The following is a 21,021-nucleotide window of genomic DNA, read 5'->3' on the forward strand; positions in this document are numbered from 1 at the left end:
TAATAAAATCAAGTAGCCAGAAATTACAGAAACGATGTACCATATCTGACTCTAATGTAAATGTGTGTTTTGTTGTGAGGATTTAGATTCCATTATACCTGAAAGCATGGTTTTTTTTAGACGTTAACAGGTATGAGGACTTGTGCTTTCCTTCAGACCTGCTTGGATGATTGTTTAAGTATGTTAAAATCTTAAAAGAAAAAAAATCTGTGGTCGCAGGTCCCTTACATGTATTTTTTTAATCTTTACATGTGTTTTTGATGCTTACACAAATTAAACAACACATGGAGTATATAATGGGAAATTGTGATGTACAGTATGTTTTTACAATTTATTTTTTTCATATTATGTCTAAGGTTTTTTGGGGGTTGGGTATAGAATGGAGAGATCAGTCTTTATTTTAAACAATCGTTAGTCACTGCCTACTCTGAAATAAGTACAACTTCCCAATAAGGTACATGTCATTACCCTTAAATAGGGCTTAAAAATTAAAATATCATGAATCTGGGCTGATTTCTTAAAGGATTTTTTAAAGGAATCAGATATTTTAAAATAACCTTACAGTTTCTGGATTTGTTTGCTGTTTCCATGTAAAGAGATGACTCAATCAAATACATTCAAGAGTCATAATCTGTCCAGTACAGCACCAAAACTGTGATTGTCCTTCTCCATTATGTCTATCAGTTGGTGCCCAGCCGTTGCATCTAATGTGTGTCTTTTGTGTTGGGAAGAGCTGGGCGGAGGCCAGCCCCCCTCATCTAATATTCAGCTCTGAAAGGGGGATGCTGAGCATTAGCCAGTGCTTGTTGATACTGTGTGTGAGTGAGCAAAGGATAAAGATTGATTTCAATAGCCAAAATAATATAAGCTTCATCCAGAGTAAGTGGGGTTGTCTGTTCATCTCTTAAATATTTTACTTGTTTTACCATGTATCTCTGTAAACATCTTCTCTAATCTGTATCAATGAATTTTGTAATTTTTATTTGTCTGCTTTCTCTGCTGGTTTTAAATGTGTTTTGTGTATATGTTTTGTTCAAGTGCTCCATGTGAGCTCCCATCGGATCATTACTCTACAGAGAGAGAGCTAAATGTTTACTGACTGGCTCCTGTGTGCTGTTATTGTCCACCCATTGTCCCTATAGACAGAAGCTGAAGAGGGTGTGTCAACAGGCTCTTCTTGCCTTCATATTCAACAAAAGATTCTTTTCCTATTTAGAACTGTGTGTTCTGCTGTTCTGTGATATGGATAACTGCAGGCAGGCAATCCCTGACTGGAGGAACAGTGTTAGACTTCAGTCAAAACAAAATAATGTTGTCCTTAATTGATCCAAAGGACTGTTTTTGAGTCTTTGTATACTTTCAGTCCAGAACACATGTGACATTTAAACATGTAATAACCTACAGCAAATGTGAGCTGCTTGTCTTACAGACCACATTGAAATATTGAGCAGCATGTTTGCTAGTTTAATTAATGTTGTGTTGCCGTGGGCAGGAAGTAGGTCTGACAAAAATGGAAGACTCTAAATTCATGAATCATTGATGAGGTTTTCATGGATTGGGTGAGTCACTACTACTGATAAATGCTTGATGTTTGAAGGGGATTTCTTTGTCTGATGATGAATCATACATTTGCAGTCAAGAAACCATTGAGATTGAACAGTAAATATTTTTTCACAGCCAAAGAGGTAGAGAAGCATCATTTGAGATTACAGTAAAACTGTTTAACATTAGAGTGGTTAAAATTACAATTTTTATGCTAATCTATGTCCATGTTTCTAAAATTCCTATAAATGGTGGGACTAAATTATTTATGATATCCTAAAGCAATCAGTGTGCATTTATTTGCCAGCAGTTGTGCAATTGCATTTTACTGATATTTATTTAAGAATATAAAGCAGTTATACATGCATTCTGCACCTGTTTTACTTGAAGGCACTTGTAAAAAGTATCTCTTCTTCAGTGCACAACGGTTTCACAAAGTCCAACTTAAGACAGTAGCAGAGGGTCTAAATGAGAAGGGTCTTGATATAATTAGAGCACACAGTTGAGTGCACTATTGTCCAAAAGGATAATGGGATCAAAGACTCAAAGTCTGAAGTCTTGTTTATCTTCAGTGCCATGTGAGACACAGGAGGATTTCTATATGTGGAGCACTCTGATTGCTCTGCATTTATTATACTAAACAGATAAATTTCAATTCCTGTTTTCAGCACAAGCAAACAGACTGAACAAACAAAACCTGAAGTCTGTGCCCCTGTTAGATCTTGTGTTATGAGCAGGCTTATCGCATTGTCTTATTGAATCCATCCATACTAATACAATCTGGCTGAAACAGACACTTAAATCGTGTGTGTGTGTGTGTGTGTGTGTGTGTGTGTGTGTGTGTGTGTGTGTGTGTGTGTGTGTGTGTGTGTGTGTGTGTGTGTGTGTGTGTGTGTGTGTGTGTGTGTGTGTGTGTGTGTGTGTGTGTGTGTGTGTGTGTGTGTGTGTGTGTGTGTGTGTGTGTGTGTGTGTGTGTGTGTGTGTTTCTGCTTGTACAATCAACTGCCTTCAGATTTTATAGTGGAGGCATAAACATCCATTGAACCAATGTGCATGCAAGAGCACACATGCAAACAAACCACATTGGTGACACTTTATTAAATATATGGCGACAAACACAGCAGAATTTCCCTGTTTTCAAAGTCTGACAACCTCTGTTGTTATTGTGATGTTTGCAGTCTCTTTTTGTTTACATGGGTGAGTTTGTGCGTGTGAGCTCCTTTTTGGATGATGCTTGTTTATTCCATTTCGTAACTTCAAAGGTCCACTGCACCCTCTTCCCTTCTTCCATTTAACCATTCTGCCTCTCTTTTGGTAGCATGTCAAGGTTTTGTTGAGCAAGCAGACAGATATCACTGGTGTCTTTAAACTTCTGTGTATTCTGAGCTGTCCTCTTGCTCTACAGTGGTGTAGAAGTTAGCCATGGATACCACCACCTCCCTGAAGATGACCTCCATGGCTGTCCAGAGTCTGTTTGGATATTTAGAAGAGGAGAACCTGGCTGCCATTAAGGCACATTTGGACAAGTTTAAAGATGTGGACAGTAGGAGTGACGTAAGTCATCCATTAGTGAGATAGAATGTGAAATAATGAGACACTCTCAGTGATCAATATTTTGTGAGACAAGGGATAATAGAATCTTTTGAAACTGTAAAAGAAGATGCAGTGCTTATTTTCTATTTTACTTGTGGGTTTTTTTTTATCAGTGTCCATGAGAAACTCTTGTGGTTATAACCAAACATTTAAGTTTTTAGTTTTCTTTACTAAAAATAAAGAAAACTGAGGTAACACACTCTGACTTTGTTATACCTTTATGAACAAATTGAGAGTTTAGAGGGGCATGTAGAAAGCCAGGATGTCCACACCATTTCATTAGGACTGCAGGATTATAGTTAAATAATCAAATAACATCACTGCTTGCCAGGGAAAGCTCTGAGGGTTGCTGAGAAAGAAATATAATTAACTTTCTTGTTGGTGGGGTAAATTTGGTATCACAGTCTTTGTTCCATCTCTCTCTCCTTGTTCCAGAATGGACAGACTCCCCTGATGGTGGCGGCAGAGCAGGGCAATTTGGAGATAGCACAAGAGCTCATTAGGAGAGGAGCCAATGTTAACTTGGACGATGTTGTAAGTATGGTCACGCACAACCTCTCAAAGTGCCTAATATTAATTACATGCCCTCACACACAAATTGACATGGTGTGAGACGGCACAAGAGTCGAAGCACAGGTGGCAAAACAGTGAAATCATTTGAACCACATTGAACTAGTGGCCTTGATGTTCGATCCTGCTGAACTCATCACACTTGGGCTTAGTCATGGCTATTATGAGCCATAATGATGAGTTATTACACACTTTTGCCATCTCGCTTTTGACTAAATCACAGGATCCTCTCGCTGGCCAACACCCTGTTTCTTCAGGAGACGGCCCCCCACACACGCACACAGTCACGCATGCATATTGCTCCTCCCATTTTGACACACGCTTGCATGCTCACACACTACACCTCTCATTAACACCTTACGTATGTGAAACCTGGCATTACAAACTGCACACCAAAAACCTGAGCTCACACTCACATTAACAGAAAAGGTGACAGGAGAAGCAGTAGAGACTTTACTCACTGTTGTCTTTCACCATTTACTCTCTGACACTAATTTATATCCATGCGACACCGTGTTCCCATGAGCACCTGGTATGACCAGCTGGTAGGTACAGTGCCTTTAAAGTTCCAGCACAGAGATCAGATGGACAGCTGTTCAGCTGGGGTTGGTGGTTCCGAGAGTAAAACATTGTCTGTGTGAGTAGGACTGCTGGACGGCCTTGATTTCGGCAGCCAAGGAAGGACACATTGAGGTGGTGAGAGAACTGCTGGAGAATAATGCTAACCTGGAACATCGAGACATGGTGAGAATAAACAATCAGAATTTACAAATATTCGACTCACATTTATTTTTCTCTTTAATGCACTACAAACATAATTGTAACATTCCATTATCCAAAACGGTAATTTACTGATTATGCCTGATGTCTGGAAAGGCCATGCAGTTATCTATCAAGACTTAGTAAATGAGATGTAATTGCAGCATGCTTGGATTCAGATCGTTCTCTCTTCCATTAAGTCAAGCACAGCAGCATGATGTGATTCTTCATTTATAAGTATACATTTTTTTGTGTTGTGTCAAATTTGGAAGTGTCCGTCTAGTGCAGGAGTATCAAGAGTGCGAGGTGGTTGGATAGAAGTGTCATTGTCGTGATGAGCCACTCGGCAGAATAAGGCATGTAATGGCACTGCCATTCTGTCAGTGGTATCTGATGAGTGAATTTAACAAATGGGTTTTGATGCTCAAATACAACCAAAGTGTCAACATATGTGCAATTTTTGTCAAGCAGATCCAGAGTGAGAATATGTTGCCTTTGTTTCATATCATATTCTTGCTGCCGCTCATGCATTTTGTCATCTGCTTTCTTCACTATTCATGTTTGAAGCAGAAATATGAAATGGCTAAACAACATGGACAAATTGCACTATGTGTCAAACTTCTGCTGAAAACATTAGAGTAAAACTTCAGTTTGATGAACACCTGTTTAAATGAGCTATAATTTGAGTCTTATTGTGAAACTTTTAAAAAAAATTAGGTATTGATACCTTGACTGTATGGTTATTAAAAGTTTTACAAAACACAGTCTATAGGCTGGTTGCTTGGAATAATCCATTATCCTTGAAAGGAACAGAAAGAATTACATTACTGTATGTGTAATGGCTTCCCATTAGTTGTAATCCTATTTACTGCAAACTGGTTGTATCTGCATCGGGCAGGGATTTAATTTCGTTTTGGGATCTGGATCTGGACAAACTGTCTGTAGTCTTGCTGTGTCTGCTAACCTGTATATTCATGTATAGAATATTGGCGGCAGAGATATACATTTATTACTTGGAGCCAAACATACTCTGTATTATTTGTTTTAGATATCTCAGCTTTAGAGGTTTATGTCCAGCAGCCAGAAATTCCATTACTGTAATGTCAAACTGATGAGCAACAACTCTCGATGTGGGGAGAAAATGATGCGTTAGATTTGTGTAACGACACTTTTTTCCATTTACTATTTTATGATGTATGACAGGACATTTGAAGTTGTTTTAATCCTCTTCGTTTTTGACTTTCTGGAAGTGACTCAGCGAGTAAACTGTCTCAGTGCTGTGCAGGACATGTCTAAGCAGCACCGGACAGATCCCAGCCAGTCATCACAGTGGGATTATAATAAACCACAGTGTGTGATACTGTTCACCCACTGGAAAGAGTGTAACACTATCTTTAAATAGTGCATTTTTTAACCACAACTGCAAAACTTATCCTGCAAAAAAAATCTTTTTCCCATACACATTGTTATCATTAGTATAAAATTATACATAGTGCACAAATTAATTACCCAGAATATTATATACACTTGGTGTATTTCTACATTTAGAGTGTTTTGCAGTCATAAAACATTCTACTCTTATCATTCCTGCACAAGTATTTTTTATTTTAATGCAGCTCTGATCTGTGTCTGTTTCCTCAGGGAGGATGGACTGCCCTCATGTGGGCAGCTTATAAAGGTCGTACAGATGTGGCCGAGCTGCTCTTGGAAAAAGGAGCTAACCCCAACATCACTGGCCAGGTACTGAGACTAGAAACTGTGTGGCATAGCCTGACTGGTTTTATTTATCTATACCATTATTGAAACCTGCAATGACAATAGCCACATGTATAATATATGAAATTTTGGAGTTTCTACCATTTTGGTTAAATTGAATCTCAGAAAACCGTTCCTGAATGGTGCTGTTTTTTGTTATTGTAAAGAAAGTGATGACATGTGTTAGGTTTCAATCTCATTGCTCAATGTAAATGTAAACAGATGAACATTTATTGTCAGTAAACTTCAGAGTAACAGAAATTGGTGTACCCACAAGCCCGTTTTTTCACCTGATGCCTGTCTGATGCCTCCCCATAATCTGCTGTCTCAGTCGTCATGCACGGTGTTGCTGTTAGCACAACCACAGACCTGACACTGATCATTAGTGTCCTATGCCTCTGCAGTACAGCGTCTACCCCATTATCTGGGCGGCAGGTCGAGGCCATGCTGAGATTGTTCGTCTCTTGCTGCAGCACGGAGCCAAGGTCAACTGCTCAGACAAGGTAACTACATACCGAAAGGTGCTGTGGTATGAGCTCAAAAGATTACTCCTTTGTCTCTCTTATTTTGATTTTTTACTTTTCATCTTTGTGGCAGTATGGCACCACTCCCCTGATTTGGGCAGCCAGGAAAGGCCACTATGACAGTGTGATGCATCTACTGGCAAATGGAGCAGATGTGGATCAGGAAGGAGCGGTGAGCTAGTGGTGCATTTCCTGCAAATGGTTGATAAATACAAAACCATAATTTTCAAAAGAGACCTGATACTCTCACATTAACGTCTAAACATTTTACGTTTTGACTTCAACAAGACTCATGAGCCTTTCTAAACACAAGACAGTGCATGTGTTTGCAGCTGTGTACATGATCGCTAGATTGGTTTGAAAACTTGTCAAGTCACGATTAATTAGAACTACAGTTCATAATTGTTGCTTACATAATTATTGAATAAACAATATTTTTGTAATTTCATATACAGTAATTATAAACATAAAATTTGATAGTTAAAAGATTTATATTTATGATATTTTTTGTTGAATCTTAATGTGCTGTTGACATTTGTAAATAGTCAGTTGTTCATGATTGTACTTTAAACAAATTGAACACCAACCAAAAATTTCCACAAGAGGAAAACAGTTATTAAAAGGAATTAGTTTTTTCCCCGTTTTGTTTCAGAACTCAATGACTGCTTTAATTGTGGCAGTTAAAGGTGGCTATACAGAGGTAGTTAAGGAACTGCTGAAGAGGAACCCCAATGTTAACATGACTGACAAAGATGGCAGCACAGCTCTGGCCATTGCTGCTAAGGAGGGACACACTGAGATTGTTCAGGACCTGTTGGATGCCGGCACTTACGTCAATATCCCAGACAGGGTGAGTCCTGCGAGAGGATACAGAAGAATGACTGATATGTAATACGGTGTGAATGGAAAAACAACTCACATTTGTCTACTTTTCTTTGTTTTTATTATCTTGTTCAGGGTGGGGAAACAATGCTGATAGGAGCAGTGAGAGGAGGTCATGTGGAGATTGTCCGAGCTCTGCTGAACAAATATGCAGATATTGACGTCAGGGGCCAGGTAGGAAACTCATCTCCAGCTGTTTTGCAGCCTTGTCAATGTTTGAAAGACAGCAGGAGGCCTTTTTGTGTTCTCTAGGTTTTGTTTCTTACCTGAAAGGTACTCTATTGTTAACACTTAGATGAACATACACAAATAAGTATTAATGCAATAAAAACACACGTCAACATGTCCTATGAGTTTTGCTACATGGTATGCATGTACTATGCACACATACAATCCATTCTCAACCGTGCACATTAGTCTGTATGAACTCCTGTTTGTATTTCTGAAACTTCATTTTCTTAATACTGTATCAGTTTTTTGCCTCTTCTTTTTTTGCGTTAGGATGGAAAGACTGCCCTCTACTGGGCAGTGGAGAAAGGCAACGCTACCATGGTCAGAGACATTCTCCAGTGTAACCCCGACACTGAGAGCTGCACTAAGGTACTGCTGAAATGCAATGCACTGTAGTGAAGAAGTAAAGAACAAAAGCTGTCTGATCTTTAGTTGTATGGTGTAATTCCCTTTAGTCCTCTTGTTTTCTAAAAAAAAATAAAATATCCTCTTCACTATTATAAATAGGAAAAGTGTATAATATAATATAAACAGAAATATCAATATAAATTTGTTGCTTGTGAAAAAACATGTGAAACTCCAGATCCTACCTACAAAGCTACAAGTACCATATGTACAAAAAAACATTTCTGTTTTCACAGTGGTGTTGTTTTCATATGTGTTGTTTATATTAGCTGGACTTTTATGATCCAGTGTGTGATTTTAGTCCTTGAGAGACATTTCAGAGTGTTGCTAACTGAAAATTCATGTTTATATTGGAGGAGGGAGAGACGCCACTCATCAAAGCTACAAAGATGAGGAACATAGAGATAGTGGAACTGCTGCTGGACAAAGGAGCAAAGGTGTCTGCACTGGACAAGGTAATTTAAACAACACACTTGCAAACTGCGCATGTTTCAAGTATTATTTATTATGGCTGAATGGATTTAAAGTTCCTTGTTTTTTCCCCACTTAGAAGGGAGACACACCACTCCATATCGCCATTCGAGGGCGAAGCCGAAAGTTGGCTGAGCTGCTGTTGAGGAACCCTAAAGATGGCCGCCTGCTGTACCGGCCCAATAAAGCTGGAGAGACGCCGTACAACATTGACTGCACCCACCAGAAAAGCATCCTTACACAAATATTTGGAGCCAGTATGACCCATTTCTAAAAAAGCTCATACCCCAAAAAGATTAAACTTTACTTCTACTTTGCTCTCTTTGGTTTTCTTTTACACTGTTTATCTTTCCCCCCCTTCTCTTTCAGAGCACCTCTCCCCCTCTGAGTCAGATGGAGACATGTTGGGCTATGACCTGTATAGCAGTGCTCTAGCAGACATCCTTAGTGAGCCCACCATGCAGCCACCTATCTGTGTTGGACTGTACGCCCAGTGGGGCAGCGGCAAGTCTTTCCTCCTCAAGAAGCTGGAGGGTAAGTCAAATCATGGCATCTCACTTACGTAAAATATCTGTCATGAGATTCTGTTTTGACTGTCATTCCCTTCATTTTGTGCCACAGATGAGATGAAGACGTTTGCAGGTCAGCAAATAGAGCCATTGTTCCAGTTCTCTTGGCTGGTCGTCTTCCTCACCCTGCTCCTGTGCAGTTCGGTGGCCGTTGTTCTCGGCTTCACTGTGGATCCCAAGCTGGCAATATCCGTTTCCCTCAGCCTCCTAGCACTGCTCTACATATTTTTCGGTGTGAAAATGAATCTACCGCAAACCACAAATTGGAAGTTTAAATAAATGAAACAGAAAATACCTAATTATTAATAATTTTACTGTCCTCAGTATTGGTGTACTTTGGAAGTCGACGTGAGAGGGAGAACTGGAACTGGGCGTGGGTCATCAGCACACGTCTGGCTCGTCAGGTTATTTACCTGGAGCTGCTGCTCAAACTGATGTTTGTCAACCCTCCTGAACTCCCTGAACAGACCACCCGCGCACTACCTGTGAGGTGGGTGATAGACACACACACACACACACACACACACACACTCCTGCAGTTTGATATGTATTTGAGTAAACCAATGGTTAACTTTTCTTTGCCATACAGGTTTTTGTTCACAGATTATAACCGTCTGTCCAGCATTGGGGGAGAGACTTCCATGGCTGAAATGATTGCCACACTCTCTGATGCCTGTGAGAGGGAGTTTGGATTCATGGCTGCCAGACTTTTCAGGGTTTTCAAGAGCAGTGGAGTCCAAGGTGATGTCACTTTAGAGAGCACTGAATGACCTTTCAGCTGATACTAATAGTCAAACTCAGTCTTGTTGGTTGGATTAACAAGAATCTTATTGTTACACACATAAATTTGCATCATCATTGGAAAATGGCTGAAAAATAGAATGAGACTCTTAAAAGCACAATTGATTATAATTTTTAGGTGTCTCTATTTCTTCTTCTCCTTATTCTTCTTGTTCTTTTTTCTTTTTCTTCTTCCTTTTTCTTTTTCATTATTTCTTCACTTATATCTTCCTCTCAAACCCAGGTAAGAAGTGGAAGAAAACGTGTTGCATTCCCTCCTTCATCCTGTTTGCCGTGACACTGGGGTGCCTAATCACCGGTATGGCCCTTCTGGCCATCTTTAAGGTGTGTGCGAGTAATGAACTGTGGAATCCAGATTTAAATATAAAGACAATTAGTCCCTGAGCCCGTTACTAATCATTTTCAATGCTTTTATTTCTCAGGTGGACCCTGACAACTTAACAGTTAATGCAGTGCTGATTGCCATGGCCAGTGTGGTTGGCCTGGCCTTATTGCTCAACTGTAGGACCTGGTGGCAGGTGGCTGACTCTGTTCTCAACTCTCAGAGGAAACGGCTTCACAACGCTGCCAACAACCTGCATAAACTCAAGAGTGAAGGATTTATGAAGGTGGATTCAAGCACTCGACATACTGTTTTACTATGAATGAGTGGAAATCTTTGATCTTGATGATTATGAAACTGATATTGATACTTTAAAACTTTAACCTTGAAATGTAATGCAAATGTCTGTGTAGGATTAAAACTTTAACATATATTTTTAAAAGTATTGTAAGGAGTACTTATTGTAAAGATGAAGAAATGTGACGTCTACAATTTTCCACCACAAAAAAGGCTAAGTAAAATTTCAGTTGGGAGTCTTTGCAATAGACATGCGATATAATTTATGTCGCCCAACCAAACTCGAGGCCTTTTTTTAACCCTCTCCCAGGTAACCTGGCCTGGGGGAGGTTTGTGTTTTCGAAAAAGTTCTAAAGATGAGATCTTGTGTGGGGTTTTTTTTAATAGACAGTCTAGCCTATTTCTCCAGTGTAGGCTTTGGAGAAATAGGCTGTTAGATCAAAGGGAAGTTCCTCTTCTTCAGAGATCCAACAATAGTTTAAAATTGACTGTATGACTTGCAAGTTCCCAGCTGTTCCCAGCTGCATGGCCAGAGCTGTGGAAAAATGGGTGTTTTACAGAATCTCTGTAAAACACCCATTGTTTTACAGAAATTGTCATTGAGCTGGAGAGAAACATTTCAAGCACCCAGAAGTGTAAAGGTGTTTTCTTGTTGTAGTTTATTCTAGGATTATACTGTATATATCTGACTTTATTGAAAAAGGTGATGGAATTACAGGGCAGCTCTTCCAACATCACAATGCTGAGTTGTTCTGTTCTCCTCTAATCTTTCCACAGAGAATTTTGCTCTGAAAAGGAGAATCATAATCCTTTTAAGTCAGGTGCATTCTATATTTGCTTTGATTCTAATGCTATAACTTGAAATATGTCGTATTTCCTCAGATTTCCCAAGGTATTTGTCAGTCAATATTAATTTTTAAAAAATAAATTATTGAATATGTTTCTGCTGAGGCCTATATAATGTGGTTCCAATCTTGTAAAATCTAGTCTAAGTAGATTTAAAGCTTTCCAACATTGAATGTTTCAAACATCATGAACATATTCAAGTCTTGGATATGTTCATGATGTTTTATGGTTGTAATTCTAATTCAATCATCTTTTTCATGTGACATAAGCTTTGATAATTAAATTGTCTATTACTTTCCCCCCCCTTTTACCAGGTTTTAAAACACGAGGTAGAGCTGATATCAAAAATGGCCAAAACAATTGATGGATTTACCCAGAACCAGACACGCATGGCCGTCATCATCGATGGGCTGGATGCCTGTGAGCAGGACAAAGTGCTGCAGATGTTGGACACGGTGTGTTTGCACATGACTCATTGCGTGGGGACAAAAATGATGAGCGCAGCTTCCTTTTTGCTGATAACAAGATAACATGAAGGAATTGAATTTTCCAACATCTGTCTCCAGCAAATACTTAAAGCAGCTGCCATGTGGTCTTAACTTTCAATGGGTCTGTCACCTGGACACACAGAGCCACACTATACATCCATCCTTTTGTTCCCAGCTGTGTCAGCTCGCCTACAAGAATCGTCCACCCAGCTGCTATAATAAAATTTCCTTTAGCCAAACGTTGTTATTTAATGAAGTAAACCCAGAGAAGATGGCAACCTCCTGTGTGCTAATTTAATCTCCTCATCTCTGTAAGCACTCCCCAGTCACTCTGAAACCATTGTCAGCTCAGAGAGATACAAACACAGCACTCTAAAATCCAATTCCTAGGTTATACACTTTACCAAAATCTGTCTCTGTACTTTCCACACCAGATAATCTCCATTAAAATAGCTGACATCATGTGATGGTGCTTAAATGCTAACAGCTGCAGTGGGGACAGCGGTTCATCATCCTGTGGGTCAAAGCTGAGGGTGCTGGTCAGGGGGGTAACAAACCTCATGTTCATACAGCACAAATAGATGTCCTGTGACTCTGTGTGACCTAGTGATCAAAGTGGAAATCCCCGACACCATGTGCTGCAGTCTGTTCTCACAGAAGTCATTCAGTCCTTGTTCTGCATGCTGTTACTTCTGGTTGTTAAATGTTTAAGTTATAAAATACCCCATTTCACATTTAAGTAGTGGACAATTCACTGAAGGATACATTGTTCACATGACAACATTTCCGGTTTAATACAAGCAGTGGGGCTACAGGTCCTGTTTTTGCTTTACTTATTTATGGAATATGACATATAATTTAAAAAAGGCAGACAATATCCTTAACTGTTTTATTAATCCTTCTCTTCCTCTTCTAGGTACGGGTTCTCTTCTCCAAAGGCCCATTTATCTCCATTTTTGCCAGTGACCCTCATATTATTATCAAAGCCATCAACCAAAACCTTAACAGTGTGCTGAGAGACTCCAACATCAACGGTCACGACTACATGAGGAACATCGTTCACCTGCCAGTATTCCTAAACAGTAGAGGTCTTAGTACGGCTAAAAAGCTCTGCATGGTGACTCCCACCAATGGAGAGGCAATGTCCGCCGAGGGTAAAGACAAACGATAAATTACTTATTGTATATTGTATTATATGCACACAGTTCTGGATAGAAATGTCTAAAAGTTATTGTTGGTTTCTGTATTGTGTCCTCTTGTCTCTCACCTCAGGATGGCATGAAGACATGGACAGAAAGATGTCTCTGACCAATCTGGGACAAGACCAGGCCAAGTTTGGCAGCAAGAATGCCCTAAATCGCAGGGTAACCAATATATTCATTTCAAGTTTATTCACATAGGCCAATGTCAAATAGCCTGAAATATCATAAAGCTGGAAAATGTATGTTAAAATGATTTTTGACCTCAAAAATGTGAATGTGAGGCTTCTCTCTGATGGGGGCAGGGGGTTGGCAAACCGGTGCACAGGCCAGAGGGCAGAAGGAGACACTTAGAAGAGAAAGGTGCCCGGTGTGCAGCCATGGTTTCTGGTGTAATTGATGTAATGACTGTTTATCCTTCCTGCTGTGCTGCCATGGCCTAATGACAAGGCCTAGCAGCAGTGGGTCCCTGTGACAAAACACTGGCACCAGGTCTGCTGGCAGGAGGCTAAGTGACTCTGCTGCTGTCGTTGATGCCTTCCTCCCCCTCTGTGAGACCTTTTCGTTACCCGTCCTTTCTTTTCACCTCCCTTTTTATAAGTTTGCCTCACATTTTTGTACCCAAGGTTTACCAGTAGCGCTATTTATTGGTTTTGACCTTTTATTAGGAGGTGGTGTTCTTGTCTTATTTGCCCTCCACCACAAACTATCTCTTGGTAGCTGTATATGGAGATTAATATGGAGGTGGGTTTAATGTGGTCTCTTAAATCATAAACGGCATTTCCAGATTCTTTGCCGTATTATTAGTATTTACTAGAATTGATTGATTTCCAATTCCAGGTAAATGTTCGACATGAAAGTCTTTTTCTAAAAAAAAATGGAATGACCTTTTATGTGAAAATAAGTTTTCATATTTTGATTAAACAGTATATTACTAAGGAAAACTATTGTTAGGACTTCAGATTCAAGTATACAGCGAGGATCCTGAAATGCTTTGTGTCTCATAATGTAGAACTTGTGTCAGTCGTAATCCAATGCAATAAAATATGGTATCATTCATATTTTGTCTCTTCCAATGATATTTCCAGATATTGTCTATGCATTTTGTAGAAATCTTTTGCAGAGATGGATCTTAGGTCAAGAAAGAGTTGATTAAATTTTGATATAGACACACTTCAGATCATAAAATGGACCTACAAGATGAAATTCTATGTTTAGGGGGCTACTTGTTTTTTGTCTCAGTTTTGAATACTGATAATCAAAATAATTCCAAAACCTAAGTGGGTTAACACACACAGTTCCCATATTCTCATTGTTATAGTTGTTCGTTGTGGCATTTAATATATTCTTTCCTTAAAACAACAAATGGGCCCACAGTCATGAAGACTTGATAGAAGCCAGGTGATAACATGACAGATTTAAATGTGTGTTTTATGATTCTGTGCTAATTTCTTTTGGGATTTTTTTTGTCTCATTCTTTTTACTTTGTGAAGGATACATACCGACGTCGGCAGATGCAGAGGACCATCACCAGACAAATGTCTTTTGATCTAACCAAGCTGTTGGTGACTGAGGACTGGTTTAGCGACATCAGCCCACAGACCATGAGGAGGCTGCTCAACATTGTTTCTATCACAGGTAAGGAGTGGACTTTGTTTCTTTTTCACCATCCTGTTCACAAAGATAACAGAAGAGAGCAGGAGTTTTTAGAAATTACTGCATGAAGGACATTTGGAGAAAGACCAGAGCAGTGACTTCTTTGACCACTAATTCTTCAACTCTCCCATGGTTGACAGGTCGTCTGTTGAGGGCTAATCATATCATCTTTCACTGGGACCGACTGGCTTCATGGATCAACCTGACAGAAGAGTGGCCTTACAGAACTTCGTGGATCATCCTCTTTTTGGAAGAGACGGATGGTATTTCTTGTGAGGTCTCTCTGAAGACCATTTATGAGAGGTACAAACACACACAGACAGACACAGTCTATTCTTCATCACTTCACTGTTGGAGAAAGGATTCATTAGATAAAATGCTTAGAAGATGTTTAGATCATAGGAATGGTTATATCCTACAGAAATGCCTGCAGATTCATTTGGTGTGGTTAGAGGAATTGCATGGCCTTCACATAACAAATAAAATTATTTTCTCAAGTGTTACCTAAAAGGAGTGGATATAATCAGTTCTGTAGTGAAAAATATTGGTCCAAAAACAAACGTTTGGAACTCACTGGTGAACACTGCTTTTGTGGGTGATGGATTAAAATTCTGACATGAGCATGTTTGACCAGCAGGTAGCAGTACAGGCTTTTACATTGAGTCAGTCCACAATTCATGTCTTCAGCGATGAAGGCCGCACTAATTGGCACTGACAGACAAATTTTGTTCATGACTCAAAAGATAAATGATGTCTGCATTATTGCTTGGACTTCTCCAGGTTGCTGAGGGACACATTTCCGTAGCACTGGTCAGAAGACAAATGAGACGTGGAGTCTGTGGTTGAGCAGTGAGGAAAGGCTTCCTATCTCTGTGTGTGTAAACAGTGTGACTGCTCATGCCGTTGTGTGTTTGTGAATGCGGATTCTTTTAGGCATGCTCATGACAGATGAGAGGACGAGAACCAACACAAGCTGAGCCGCTGGGTTTGGGTGCTGTTGTGCATCAGTCGCTGGCCTTTAAAGGTTGCACTCTGTCACAATACACTAGTGACTATGACTCCTGCGGCAGTGAAGTGTCACAGACCGTTACTGTCAGCCAATCAGCCAGCTAGATTTGGGAGACAAGCCTCCCTCCCCCTTCTCAGAGGCAAATTGGTGTCTCATTTGACTTGGTTTGCACTGTTTAGATTTGAAAGAACAATGAGTATTATCTTCCAATTTTTATACAGCAATGTAGTGTTTCATGGTGTAGTACAGCATGAGGGGAGGACAGAGTACGGTCTGAAAGACTGATTACTTTACTGGATTGGATGATTGTTGCCTGTTGTAATTGTTAATTTACACAAAGATATGTTTCATTACACTTTTGTTTCATCTTTTCCTGTTTTTTGTTATTATCATTTTAATCTTTAGCAGACACCCTAAAGTCAATGCCCACTCTTTCACCATAATTACAATTGGAAGTAATACAAGATAAATGTGATCATATACTATATGACTGCCGTAACATTCTGACTGGTTCCTACAGCTAAAGGTCTAGATGTGAATGGATTTACTGCTCTGTGGGATTGGGTTTACAGTCTTCATTCGACTTAATATAGCTATCTTATTTCTGACCAACGGTCCTGTCTTCCCTTATCTTCCTCTCCTTCTCGATGTCTTTCCAAATGACTGCTCTGTATCGCTGTGGCTGTCGAAGAAGCGGCCCTAATGATGATGACAGGAAGACTCAAACAGGCTAAACACAGCGCCTCGCCTCAAGGCCTTATCTCCTGCAGTAATCTTCTACTGATAAGACTCAGGCCTCTGTGTGCATGCTTTTCTATCTGTTCTTTTCTTCCTCTTTTATTATATTCCTGTTTTCATACTCAGACTTTTAGGGTCTTCTTCCTGCTGTACATGAGAAATTTTTTGTTATTTCCTTACAAAAGACGGGCACTTGACTGGTGTCGTAGAACCTCAGGTTTTCTCACTTGGCTGTCTGCTTGAGAAGTTGATATTTACTTCCTTTTGCATCCCTCTTGAGCGGTGCATATTCACACATGTACAAATATCACATTTTCATTTCTTGAACTCAACCAGTAGACCATTTCCTATTCTCTGTTAGGTATGGCTAACATGTTTTTGTTAAATGCTTTTACCACAAAACCACAATTGAAAGTTCAGACCTCATTTATGTGCTCTACTTGCGTTTCAAATGCATATGTGTTTATGCAGCGCCACACTCCCCTGAGCGTTACTAAGTGAATATATTAGTGGTGAAGTGAACATGGGGTAAGTCAGCCCCTTATAGGTCAACTGTCGCCCTGCATCTCAGTCACAAGACAGCAGGCACTTCCTCTCTTCTCCTTTTTGAAAGGATTCATGCAGTGTAGTGGGCTACAGATCACCACAGATATGGTGTTTTACAGATAAATCCTTTTCAGGATAAAAATAAAATGTTTCCTTGGTCCTGGCTTGATCGTTTAAATTTGTGACTATCTCCAGTAAGTAAACTGGCCCCTGCTGTTGGATTTTGTTTTTTGTGGTTTTTTCTTTGTCAGACTAAATAAATTAGTTTGTCATTTTTTAAACACTTGATAAACAGCATGAACAGCTTTATTTCCATGTTTGCATTATAAATAAATGCATTTCTGTCCATAAGCAACTGGCTCAGTGGTAAAGTGCGCGGTAGAGCGGGTCGTCCAATGCTCAGAGGTCGGCGGTTCGATTCCCGCTCCCACCCAAAAAAACACCCGGATGTGAGCTGACAGTGGGAAGTGTCAGCTCACCTCCAGAGTATTGCCGATGCTCCCTTGAGCAAGTCGCCTTCCCCCTTAAAGTTGTTCTTTCGGGCGCACCACAAAGGAGCTGCCCGCCACTCTACCTCCCCTACATGCGTACAGCCCCCCTGTGTGTGTTTGTTTGTTCAGGGCCTGTACACACTAACATATGTGGTTTGATTGGACTAACTAGAGTGTGCTCTTAATTTCCCTTCGGGGATTACTAAAGTATATTAAGTTAGATTAAAGATGGAAAAAAGATAAATCAAATATCACAACTCACATTAATATTTTCATTCACATGATCTGTTTCTCCGACCAAAATTCGGTGGGAGCGATCCACACTGTTCTCTAAATGCCAGGTTTTGTCTCCTGTGAAAATGTGATCATATTTTTGACTAGAAAAGGATTCTGACTTGAATTGAACTTAAGTTGTGAAAATGTACATGTTTCCAATTGTTTTTTGAATGAAATCAAAATGAGAGGAAACATTTCTCTTACTCTGAATTGGCTTCACTGCGTGCAGTACTCTTGGAGGTCCACTTCATGTCCATCTTCATCTGGAAAGTTTGGACACTAGAGGTCACTTATTTGTAATGACATGTTAACCAAAAAGGTCAAGAGCTCATATCCCTATTATCTCCCAAAAACCTGAGCAAACTTTTTATTTTAAGCTCCTTTTCTTGCCAATAATTAATTTTTAGTTAATTTACTAATTCCCTCAGTTTTTGCCAGTGGCATGTAACTGCTAAAATTACGTACGGTGCACAAATTCATTCTTGATGTCACAACCTATGAGTGTTTCATGTAAATTTTCAAGTGCCTTCCATAATGACATGTAATATTTTGATTTTGATGATTGCAAATGACTCCATGCAAATTAGGAAAACATAGCAAAAAAAATAAATGTGCACATCTGTGTGATCAATACACAATTGTCAGTTTTCACTGTCACCTTTTCTAATTTTTGGTAAAGTTGTTTTTTGTGCATGTTGTTTCCTCTGTTCCTGCTTCCTGAACATGCGTAGCAGCACACGTAGCAGCAGCAGCATGTTATCAGATTATTGTAACAGCCCAGCCGCAGAAAAACCCTTTAAGATTCAGGCTTCTCGACTAAGCAGGTCATATCATCTTTTCAAATTTCCTTTAATGAGGAAAATAAAAAATATGCTCTCTGCATATTTCTCATTATGTCCAAAGGTTTTGTGGGCTGGATAGAAGCTTCTTGCGGTCTGGATTTGACCCCTGGATTCATGGCCTGCAGAGGCCTCCAGTTTAAAATGAATCCATGCACTAAAACACAATAGAGAAAGTGCCACTCACTGAAGCAGGTGGCAGCTATTCTGCACAGTGTAAACCTGTCCTGAAAAGATAAAAAATATCCGTACATATATGAATGGCTGCACATACATCTGAAATGAACCCACATTTGTATGAGAACGCTTGGGAATTACAAGAATCCATGAAGGGCTGTTACGTGTCAATGTTGGACACAAAATGAAGAGAACTCTGTAGTGCTAATTCCTGTAGAGGGAGGGGATCAGTACCACCCTTCTAATCTGATGCAGAATGTGTAATCGGTTAATAACCTCAGCGATTTCTATCATTAACAGCAAGACAAATGCATAGTTGCAGGGGGAAAAAGCTGTTTAACAAAGATTGTACTGTCTGTAGGAGTTATTGGCTAAAAAAAATCAAGCTTACGCACACACTCACACACACAAAGTGTAACTAAAATGTTTGTCTCACTAGTTCTGCAGGGACAACTACACAATTACACCTCGAGCAGTGAGCCAGCAACCGTGGCCTTCCCGGCAGACTGACAGAAACAGAACAGAAAACAAAACAAGTGTTTTGGACCGACCTCTGTATTTGTAGTCATCAAATTAACAACCTTAAATCTGTTTTTTTTTATCACTAGCAAATTGAATTTGGAGCCTGCAGCCCTGTGACCATCATTCTCAGCATCATTATTTCTTCCCTGCCTCTTTTCAGGAGTCAGTTGTTCCTTGTTTTAGCTGCCATTAGAGGCTAAATGACTGCATCTAACTCAGCTATCTTATGCTGTATGGTTATTGCTTTAAAGCAGACCTATTGTTTCCTATGGCTGTTAATGGACTCTGTGCATTTCTTAATTTCCATTAGGTTGTTTAGTCATTACATTATATTTAGCCATGCAGTGAAGTGAGCAAGCATAGGTCCTCTATGGCTCTCAAGGACGATCTTCATTTGTTTATTTCCAGGATTCCAGAAAAACTGCTGGCTGGATTTGCATTAAATTTTGTGGATGGGGTTATCATGGGTCCAGTAAGAACCTGTAAACTCTGGAGCAGATCTAAATCACCACAGAGATATGCAAGTTATTTTGCAACTTTAAGTCATTTAGTAGTGGGTTAGCCCTTCGACAAGGGAACTAGACAATTAATGTAGACAGTAAGTTGCAGTACTCGGATAATCTCACTGGATCAAGGGACACAATCAGGTTCTCGTTCACTGGACACACCTCCAGTCACTTTCTAAATGCTCTTCAGTCTGTTTTTGACAATTTCTGTCAATCTCTTGGTTTTTGTAATATAAAGAGTTCTGTGCTTCAGTTTAGGGCCGAACATATTTGGACCAAATGACGTAAAGGGGCAGTTTCAGTTCAGACCCCCCAGAGAGAGAGTTTATTCCTGGACATCCAGATCCTGTTTTCAGCTCTACATTAAAAAGTGTCACTGGTCCACTGAGCAGGTTCCTGCTCTGCTCTGACATCTGGTGCCCTGTGTGTGCCAGGATGCCCCCGACGCACTCAAGAGTGTGTTTCTGGCGCTGCACCTGAATCCTCTGTTCATCACACACCCACACAAATACAAACAGTACACAAACTGTTGCCATGCACGCACTTACTCACCCACACGTGCACAAACTGGTAAAATGCAATCATGCTGTAACAGAAACAATCGCGCATGCAAACACTTTTGCACTACAAACCATGCATGTCATACACATGCAGCAGACACACACACATGCACACCTAGCTCTCACACCAGTGCAAGAACATATGTCACCACCAGCTCCTCAGGGAATCAGTGTAATTAATTAGGCCCTGGGATGCAGGCTGCATTCAGCAAACATGCATGGCACACACACACACACACACACACACACACACACACACACACACACACACACACACACACACACACACACACACACACGTACATACATGCAATGCATGCTTGCACACAAGTGCTCATGTTTATAGGTTGTGGAATCAAAACACAGCAGAGAAATACAATAATTGTCAGGTAAAGGTGTAGTGCTTTTTAAGCCGGTTGTTAAGCCGCTGTTTGCCAAAAAAATATG

At 39.9% G+C, this 21,021-nt stretch overlaps 1 protein-coding gene across 3 annotated transcripts in view; it reads left to right on the forward strand.

The window, feature by feature from the left end:
- Positions 1 to 21,021, forward strand: part of kidins220a (kinase D-interacting substrate 220a) — a 40,636-nt gene that overhangs the window by 928 nt on the left and 18,687 nt on the right. For all 3 annotated transcript variants that reach the window (XM_068338067.1, XM_068338068.1, XM_068338069.1), the window contains exons 2-23: positions 2,948 to 3,096; positions 3,571 to 3,669; positions 4,351 to 4,449; positions 6,106 to 6,204; positions 6,624 to 6,722; positions 6,817 to 6,915; positions 7,396 to 7,593; positions 7,701 to 7,799; positions 8,127 to 8,225; positions 8,618 to 8,716; positions 8,812 to 8,989; positions 9,102 to 9,266; positions 9,354 to 9,533; positions 9,626 to 9,791; positions 9,891 to 10,042; positions 10,326 to 10,426; positions 10,525 to 10,710; positions 11,882 to 12,022; positions 12,972 to 13,209; positions 13,328 to 13,419; positions 14,748 to 14,892; positions 15,051 to 15,213. In XM_068338067.1, the coding sequence (XP_068194168.1) occupies positions 2,965 to 3,096; positions 3,571 to 3,669; positions 4,351 to 4,449; positions 6,106 to 6,204; positions 6,624 to 6,722; positions 6,817 to 6,915; positions 7,396 to 7,593; positions 7,701 to 7,799; positions 8,127 to 8,225; positions 8,618 to 8,716; positions 8,812 to 8,989; positions 9,102 to 9,266; positions 9,354 to 9,533; positions 9,626 to 9,791; positions 9,891 to 10,042; positions 10,326 to 10,426; positions 10,525 to 10,710; positions 11,882 to 12,022; positions 12,972 to 13,209; positions 13,328 to 13,419; positions 14,748 to 14,892; positions 15,051 to 15,213 (3,029 nt within the window). In that variant the 5' untranslated portion in view covers positions 2,948 to 2,964. The remainder of the gene's footprint in view (positions 1 to 2,947; positions 3,097 to 3,570; positions 3,670 to 4,350; positions 4,450 to 6,105; positions 6,205 to 6,623; positions 6,723 to 6,816; positions 6,916 to 7,395; positions 7,594 to 7,700; positions 7,800 to 8,126; positions 8,226 to 8,617; positions 8,717 to 8,811; positions 8,990 to 9,101; positions 9,267 to 9,353; positions 9,534 to 9,625; positions 9,792 to 9,890; positions 10,043 to 10,325; positions 10,427 to 10,524; positions 10,711 to 11,881; positions 12,023 to 12,971; positions 13,210 to 13,327; positions 13,420 to 14,747; positions 14,893 to 15,050; positions 15,214 to 21,021) is intronic.

The sequence above is a fragment of the Antennarius striatus genome, chromosome 17, assembly GCF_040054535.1.
Source record: "Antennarius striatus isolate MH-2024 chromosome 17, ASM4005453v1, whole genome shotgun sequence".
In the NCBI taxonomy this organism is placed as follows: Eukaryota; Metazoa; Chordata; class Actinopteri; order Lophiiformes; family Antennariidae; genus Antennarius; species Antennarius striatus.